The sequence below is a fragment of the Elephantulus edwardii genome, unplaced genomic scaffold, assembly GCF_000299155.1.
Source record: "Elephantulus edwardii isolate Elephantulus edwardi_28Jun2011 unplaced genomic scaffold, EleEdw1.0 scaffold00069, whole genome shotgun sequence".
In the NCBI taxonomy this organism is placed as follows: domain Eukaryota; kingdom Metazoa; phylum Chordata; class Mammalia; order Macroscelidea; family Macroscelididae; genus Elephantulus; species Elephantulus edwardii.
In genome coordinates this window covers 10786842-10796073 of record NW_006399819.1, presented here as the reverse complement: position 1 = coordinate 10796073, position 9232 = coordinate 10786842, and the positions used below count along the sequence as shown (strand labels likewise).

The following is a 9232-nucleotide window of genomic DNA, read 5'->3' as shown; positions in this document are numbered from 1 at the left end:
AACAACAACAACAACAAAATATATATACACACACAAACATATATTGTATTGGGAGAGTCTGCTGTCAAGGACCTTTCCAAATTACTGAGCAGCCTAAATGCCAGTTTAAAGACTAAGCTGCACCTGATTCAGGCCATGATCTTTTCAGTCATTTGCTATGCATCTGAGAACTGGACAATAAATTCAGTTGACAGAAGAAGAATTGGTGCCTTTGAATTGTGTGTACAATAGTACTGAATATCCCATGGAATTCCAAAAAAATCCCAGACAGCTATATCTTGAAGAAAGTGCAGCCAGAGTGCTCCTTAAAGACAAAGATGGTGAAGCTTCTTCTCATATACTTTGGGCATGTTTTTAGGAGAGGATATTCTTTGGAAAGGGACATCATGCTAGAAAAGGTGGAGGGTGAGTGAAGGACAGGAAGACTCTCAACCAGATGGACTGACACAGTGACTGTAGCCAAAGTGAGCGAGAAATGATGAAGATGGCACAGGATAAGACAGGGTTCAGACCTGTTGTTCAAAGGGTCGCTCTAAGCTGTACTCGACCTAATGGCACCTAACAGCAATACAACAACTCTAGCATGTCAGAGATGATGAGGATAGACAGAGTTCAAATCTGTTGTTCACAGAGTTGCTACAACTCAAATTTGACTTGATGGCACCTAACAACAACAATATTGTTAGCTATTATTGTATCATTTTACACATATATTATCTCATTTATTTTTATCTTAGAAGAAGTAGAACTAGAATTTAAATTTATTAACTGTAGTAATTCAAGGCTTGCATCAGTATAGGGGCAGTGAAAATTAAGAAGTTTGCAAAAAACATTAAATCTTTTTAAAAGTTTAATTTATTGTCATTTGAGTGAAAGTTTTCGAATCACATTGGTTTCTCATTCTGTCATTCACGTTTTGTTTTACAACACAGATTATAATGAGTTTAGTTAATTAATTATAATATTTGATCAATCTCTTTCCCTTTCCCTGCACCCAACTTGATGTCTGTTATATTAATTTTTATTCTTCTCTCCCTATCTCTGGGAATCATCCAAGAATAATTCTGGGAGCTCTGGTGGCCTAGTGGCAAGAAGCTGTGCTGCAATCCCAAAGGCACGTAGTTTGAGGCCACCAGCTGCTCTATGAGAGAAGGATTAGCAATATGATTAGCTGCCTCTGAAAACCTGCCGGAGGGTTAGCTATGGGTTGATTCTGACTTGACAGTACACAACAACAACAACAAATCTTCCCTTAGCTATTTATAATAGTGATCATTGTCCTTTTGTGTCTGACTCATGGCACCCAGAATGATTTCCTCTACATTCATTCATGTTGTGCAGTTCCCCCATATTTTTAATTATTTTTTAGTGTTGCATAATATTCCATTGTGTGAATGTACCAAAATTTCTTTAAACCGTCATCTATTGATAGACACTAAAGTTGAAGAAGCAGTAAGGCGAGGAATAAAGAGAGGAGACAAAGCAGAAGATGGGGGGGAAGACAAGAAAACCTAAGAACAAAATAGAAAACAAAATGAGTTAACAAAAATGAAAAATCCTTGGGGAATAAAACAATGAGAAAGAGAAGAAAAAAACCTGAAGGAACATTGAATGGAGTGACCTGGACACTTGATTAGTGTCTCTGTCACTGCTGTGATTGGTGAAGGCAAGATGTCTGGCTTGTGACAGTGTGTCAGTAACAGAAGGCTGGACTTGAGGTACCCAGTCAGGTCAGAGTTTATGAGATTGAGGATTCAAGATGTGATCTGGGCCACTGGTGGCACTTCTTCAGCATAGGGGACATTGAAGGGTGAGGCACCTAATCTGAAACAGAATTTCTGCTTACTTTCAGAGGAACATAGGCTAGTCTGCCTGGCAATGGAGGGTCAGCTACCAGTCAGTTTCAACTTGATGGCAGTGAGTGAGAGGGGGTTTTTTAAAAGGGTTCAATGTTGACCAGTTCTTTTTGGTACATTAACTCTGTATATTTCTTCCATCTTTTTAAAAATATTTCCTATGTCATTCATACATACATTCAGATTAGGTCTATAATACCAGTAGTCAATAGTACTACTGCCTAGTTTGGAAACTGCTGAAATCTGTCTACTATGAGTGGCTCTGCTTGTATTTGAAATATTAATGTCATAGCTTCCAGTATCACAGCAAGATGCAAACCATCTGAATATAAGAAACTGAGAGAATAGTGGTTTTTCACTTGTTTACAGAAGTATAGCTGCATAGCTGCTGGTGAGCTCAAACCACTGATCTTTCAGTGAGCTGCCCAAATACGTGTCTGTGGATGCAGTCATAAACATTAACTCAAAACACAGATATAGGTCTTCCTCAGAAGCCATAATCAAACACTTTCCCACATTGGTTTTTTTGGGTTTAAAAGCTTAGGAGCATAGTCTTTTTTTTATTATTATTAATAGAAGCATAGTCTTACAAAACAGCTCAGTTAATTGATACAACACAGTTCACAAAATTATTATTTGCATCCTTAATGAAATGAGTAGCATCTAGGGTCTTAAAAGCTTTTAGGTGGTCATGTGTGGCACAACTACAGGCCTCCTCTTATCAGGAGCAAAACAGTAAGAAAGTAACTATACGCACAGAGTAGAAACAAGTCTACACAATGCCATCTATCCTGAAATCAGAAAAAAATAGGTGATGCACCTACCAGAGACCATTCTGATCAAGTTGAATAGCTGATTGCAGAGAGCTGGGTTTATACATATGGAACAGAACTCAAATTTCTATTAAAAGGGGTTTAAAAGCTAGTTAGGCTGGGACAGTAGAAAACAGGTCTCTTAACACTGTATCTCTAAGATACTCTTTAAACTTAGAACTTTATCTTCCCACTGAAATAATATTGTAGCAAAAAAGCAGAAAATTAAGGATATTACTCACACGATTGATGCTGTACTTAAAAACAATCAGTATGAGGCCAAAAGATCAATAATTACTCAAAAGCAAAGAAGATAAAGGGGCAAGGAAACTGGAACACCAGAAAGAGAATAAAGGGAATATAATTAAAGAAACTATTGAAGCCCCCTACTGTTTCCAAGGCTTTGTTTCTTTACAAAAACAGACTGCATTAATTTTTCTCTCTTGGAGTAGGTGATACACTGGAGTCTACTGCGTAAATATAGTCATGTTAACCCAACGCCTCAGGTGGTTCTTTCATCATGTGGAGAAGCACTGCTCCAGGAGATGCCAACCTCAGGCGTACATGAATTTTTCCAGCTGAACTCTTAGGGATCTATCTTCTAATCCTAAAGTCAAGCCTCTGTAATGGTTCGATCCACAAGCTGCTCTTTGACAGAAGATGGGATTAAATCCCATGTGATTTATAGTCACTTTAGACGGTAATGAAGAGTCAGCTTTGAGTTGGTCCCAAGTCCATGGAAACGAGTTTGAGTTTTTTGAGCTAAGTCTTAAGAGAGTCCTTGTTGCACAATGGTTAAGCATTTGCTTGCTAACCAAAAGAACAGTAGTTTGGACCACCCAGTGTTCCCCTGTAGAAAGACCTGATCTACTTGTGTAAAGATTAAAGACTAGAAAACCCTACTGATGGTTATATTCTGTTACAGGGCAGGGGTGAAGAAAGAAAGAAAATGTTAACACATGGTGAAAAATGTAACCAATATCATTGAACAATTTGTGTGAAAAATGTAAAATGGGAACCTAACTTGTATGTAGACTTTAACTAAAACTCAACAAAATATTATTTTTAAAAACTATCAATAAAAAACTTTAACAAAATAATCAACAAAGTAATGAAATGAGGGAAAAAATTGGACAATTTACCATTAATTTACAGATAGAAAATTAACATGTGAAGAGATGCTAAAAATAATTTGTCATTCTAAATTCAAATTAGTGTTCTGGACTTTGGTTCATAGGGTCACTATGTGTCGCCTATGACTCGACAGCACTTAACAACAACAAACTCAAATTCATTTGTCACTACAGACACTAAACCCACAATGAAAAAACATAATGTGACACTTCTACACACCATTACAATGTTTAAATTAAGAACATTAACCATAGCAAGTGTTGGTGAAGATGTAGAGAAAGTATAATTCTCACACACTGAATGGTTTAAAATCAGGAAAGGAACATGTCAAAGTTGTATCCTTTCTTCACACCTTTTCAATCTGTATACTGCATTCAATAAGTTGGATTATATGAAGAAAATGTGGCATCAGGATTGGAGGAAGTCTCATCAGGAGCCTATGCTATACAGATGGCACAACCTTGCTTGCAGAAAGTGAAGAAGATTTGCCATCAAAAAATCCCCAACAAAACACACACACAACAAGAACACCCCAAACTTTAAACTCACTCCTTGTCAAGTCAGAATCGACTTAGAGCTGACCTTCAATCATGTGTCTGAGTCTGTAACTGACACAGGAGGAGAGGGCCTCTCTTTCTTTTTTAAACTGCCCTCCTTAAAACAAAGAATAGATTGGTTATCCACAAGTACAGTGCTCCAAATAAAAGCAAACTAACAACTTTATGAGATCATAAGGTCAACAATTATTCTAAAGCAAAGAAATAAAAGAACTAGACTGGGAAACAGAGCAACCAGTAAATAAAGAAACTGTTGACACGAGGTGAAGAATGTACCTAATGTCACTGACTGTATGAAATTACCAAATAGAAACCTAATTCATTTGCTGTGTAAATTTTCACTGAACGTACAATGAAAATTTTTTTAATTCCTATATATTACTAAATTTTTTTCAGGTACAAAAACATATAATACTTCTTACTCACCAGAAGATCATATAAAGGCAAAATGAATGATATTTCACAAAAGGCTGAGGTAAGTCTCAAAAGTTAAAGGGGGGGGGGAAGAGCAGTATATTGTTGGCTAAGGAGTTGTTTAAAGGGTCTCGTTTTTTGAAAAGGTCATGTTTAGAGATAATAGCAGAAGTACAAGATACAAAACATAAGAGGAAAAATTCAGTCTCATCTTGGGCCTTTTCTTTTTATTCTAATCTAGGAAATATGATTACTAAATTTATGAACAATAATAAGATAGATGTGATGGCCACCATACTTTTTAGAATTGAAATGAACTTGATAAGCTATAGACATTATTTGTATCCAGAAGTACCAGCTGGATAGATATTTATCAAAGAATAAGTACCAACTTGTTAGATATTTATCAAAGGGAGCTCTGGTGGTAAGAAATTACGCTGCAGTCCCAAAGGCATGTAGTTCGAATCCCTAACTCCCATTTGTGATAAAGATGATAATCTTCTGTGAGATTTACTGCCTCTGAAAACCTGCTAAAGTGTTAGTCATGCATGGGTCAGTTCTGATTTGAAGGTACATAACAATATGCAGTAGTATTCAAGGAGTAAACAATCTAATGTACACGGAATATAAATTAACCTGGAAAATACAACTAGACTTTTCTTCTTGTATTTAAAACAATAAATTTGAGCTATAGTCACAGGAGAAGTTGATAATTCACCCTCTTAGTTACTACTTGCAACAGCTTCAATAAAACTTTTCTTAGTTTATTCCTGTTTCTTGGCTGTCATTACTAGGAACTGCATTAAGAAAACTTCACTTACTTGTGCACCGAAATTTTAAGCAGATAAGCAAAACTTTAAATAGGCAATGTTCTTACCAGAGAAGTAAATAATAAAACACAGACTCAAAATAGCTGAAAGATGGAAATAACTTAAATATCCATCAGGTGACAGATAAACAAAACGTGGTACAAGCATACAGCAATTTGTTACTCAGGCATAGTGATAAATGGAGTTCTGATACAGCCTACTACATGGATGATCCTGGAAAACTTACTGCTGAATGGAGAAAGTCAGTTACAGAAGTCAAATATTGTATGGTCTCATGTACATGAGTAATTAGAAAAGGCAAATTGTAAAGATCAAAATAGTGGTTGCAAAATATAAGTGAATTTCCAAAATCTCTGTAGATGTTCACTGAAATGAAAAAGAAAGAAATTAAATAAAAAAAGAAAAAATATAAGTGAAGTGGAAAGGAGGGCTTTTGTATAAGGGCCATTGAATTTTTGTTAATGGTAATAAAAAAATTGAAAATAGAGTGGTGACTGCTATACAACATGATAAATAGAATCAACCTTATTAACTGTACATGTAAAAAAATGTTGACTTGACAAACGTTTTGATATATATTACTTTCCCTACATTGTTGTTTTAATAAATTTTCAAGTTGGAACTTACTCATAGATGATTATCCAGCAAATTTTCAGAGGCAGTAAACCACATAGGAGGAGATAAAACAATATAAAATACAGGCTGCTCCTTCATACGCTATAAATTAGTTTGCCATTATCACTAGGAGAAAGGGTTTGGATGTACTGATGTACTGAAATTTTATTTACTAAAATTTCTTTTAGAGATTAGGGGTTTTTTTAAATGAAAATCTGCTTTCCTGAATTTCCCTAAAAGATTAGGGGTTTTTTTAAATGAAAATCTGCTTTCCTGAATTTCCCTAATTTCTGTGAGATTGTTCCATCTTTGGGAAGTTACCTTACCATTTGGAAATTTTCTTCTTAAAGCTCATTTTAATTATGTAGCCTGTCTTAGTTATTTGGTTCTGCTGTACCAGAAATACTACAAGAAACAATCTCCTCCCCCCCACCCCCCAATTTAGGAACCTAGAAGTCCAAATTTAAGGCATCAGATCTAGGGAGATGCTTTTTCTCTGTACTGACTCTGGTGAAAGATCTTTCTCTCTTTATAGAAATTTACTTTCTTATAGTTTAGGAGGCAACTAGTTCGAATCCAAGGTGCCCGCTGAGGGGTAAGACATTCTATCTGCTCTGAAGAAAGGGCCTTGTCTCTCTTGGCTTCTGCGGCTGTGTGATCTCTGCATCTCATGGCATCAACCTCTGCCTGTGTCTAGGAATTTCTCAGTATCCTGGAGCCAAAGGACGTACATACTCAGCTCCCAGCTCTTCTTTCTTGGTGGCACTGAGGTCCCTCTTATTCGGCTTGCTTCTCCCTCCTCTTATCTATTGCAAGATAAAAAATGATGCAGGGAAAACTTCAGAAAAACTCCTCTGGTACACCTAGCCACAAAATGAGGAGTCGAGAACTCGTTTACAGTTTTATTCATATAGCAATGGAAACCAATAAGAAGGCGGTATATATATATTAGGTTTTGTCATGGATTAAATTGTGTCCCTCTAAAAAAAATTGTGTCCCCCTAAAATATACATCAATTTGGCTGGGCCATGATTCTCAGTATTTGGCAGTATGTGATGATGGACTTATCCTACATAATATGATCGTCCAATTGTAAGAGGATTAGGGTGGAATGCAACACTCCTACTCAGGCTACAACACTTATCCAATGAAAGAGGACTTTCAGCAAAGTGTGGTCTGTATCACTTTTTATCATCCAAGGTAGAAATAAGTAGAGGAGGGACTTACCACCAAGGAAAAATTGCTGAGAGCAGAAGGGCATTCTTTGGACCCAGGATCCCAACACTGAAAACCTCCTAGATACCAGTGAGGATTAATACCAAGATATCTCAAAGGGACATTGGATCAACAGGTGTTAAAAGAAGACAAGGACATTGTCCTAGGGCCAACACAGAAGGATTGCATCTCGAACTGGTGTTCTGATTTTTCACTTCTAGTCTTCTAATCTGTTTGTTTAAAAGGTATTTACTTGTAGTATCTGTATCTCATATAGTATTATGAGATACTGAAGGCAGGCTTTAAACATGAAAATCTAAACTTTTGCTTTGTTTAAATATCTTCTAGTTTATGGGAACTAATCTTGGTAATTTTCAAAGTAAGTGAGGTCAAACCTTTATCTTTAATAATAGAATAGAGTAAAATATGGGTATTTTTAATATTAAATGTTTATATTTTACTGACCTTTGGATTCAGTGAAATGTGTTTATAAATGGAGCTCCTTTTTACACATTAATGAGATTCATACTCTTGTCTGTAATTTTATTTTTCATATTTAAGCTTTAGAAAATATCTAATCAGATTTGATGAGCCTGTTTCAGTATTTCTTATATATCACTTACTCTATCTTCACGTAATTTCTTACTATCTTATTTTTTTTAACTATGTTCTCTTTGCCTTCTAATAAAGATTCTGCTTTCTTCATCTAAACCTATCCCAAAAACCTATGTGCCAAAACTTGGCAAGGGTGATGTAAAGGATAAGTTTGAAGCCATGCAAAAAGCCAGGGAAGAAAGAAATCAAAGGAGATCTAGAGATGAAAAGCAAAGAAGAAAAGAACAATATATTAGAGAGAGAGAATGGAACAGGAGAAAGCAGGAGGTTATTCTTTTTTATTTTATTCTTGTGCAAATATTAATTTCATATTTTAAATTTATTTTTCACATTAACCATATTAAGCATAATTAAAATAATTTTCTGTGTTTACCTTATATACTAATGTTAAGCTTTACATATCATTTTGTCTTAATATTTGAAGATATATTAATATAAATTTATTTAATCATCCAGATTAAAGAGATGCTTGCTTCTGATGATGAGGAAGAGGCATCTTCTAAAATAGAAAAGGCTTATGTCCCAAAGCTAACAGGTAAGAAATTTGAGAGGCAAACTGTAAATAATATTGCAAAGAAGAAAACAGCAAAATAGCATAAATTTTCTTCTTATATTTTTAGGAACTGTTAAAGGTAAATTTGCTGAAATGGAGAAACAACGACAAGAAGAACAAAGGAAGAGAACAGAGGAGGAACGAAAACGCAGAATTGAGCAGGATATGTTAGAAAAAAGGAAAATACAGCGTGAATTAGCAAAAAAGGCTGAGCAGGTATACATTCAATATTAAGCTTATATTTGCTTCAGAAACTAATTGAGCAAGATAAAACTAATAAGTATGTTGCCTAATTAAACATTTGAATACAATATAAGCTTAAATGCCTGCTAACTTGAAAATAATGGAGCACTGGTGGCACAGTTTCTAAGGAGCTGTGCTGCAAAACCCAAAGGTGGCGCCTCCTGGTGGTTCAAATCCCCCAGCAGCTCTGCAGGAGAAAGATGGGCAGTCTCCTCTCACATGATTTTTACCTCCTGAAAATCCACTGGAGGGTCAGCTAAGTGTTGGTTCAGACTTGATGATACAAAATAACAAAATAATGGAAGAAATGTGGGACAGTTTTTGCTTTTATATAGTAATTAGTGGTTCTCACAGCCACAAAGGATAAATGATGGAGAAAAATATTATT

General features: G+C 35.5%; 1 protein-coding gene across 2 annotated transcripts in view; it reads left to right on the top strand.

Annotated features, from left to right (window-relative positions):
* The first annotated feature begins 4755 nt into the window (after positions 1-4755).
* The window catches only part of NEXN (nexilin (F actin binding protein)), a 50283-nt gene continuing 45806 nt past the window's right edge, over positions 4756-9232 (top strand). Inside the window, exons 1-4 of one of the 2 annotated variants that reach the window (XM_006888589.1) lie at positions 4756-4834; positions 8124-8315; positions 8505-8583; positions 8669-8817. In XM_006888589.1, the coding sequence (XP_006888651.1) occupies positions 4808-4834; positions 8124-8315; positions 8505-8583; positions 8669-8817 (447 nt within the window). In that variant the 5' untranslated portion in view covers positions 4756-4807. The remainder of the gene's footprint in view (positions 4835-8123; positions 8316-8504; positions 8584-8668; positions 8818-9232) is intronic. The other variant, XM_006888590.1, reaches the window with a different exon arrangement.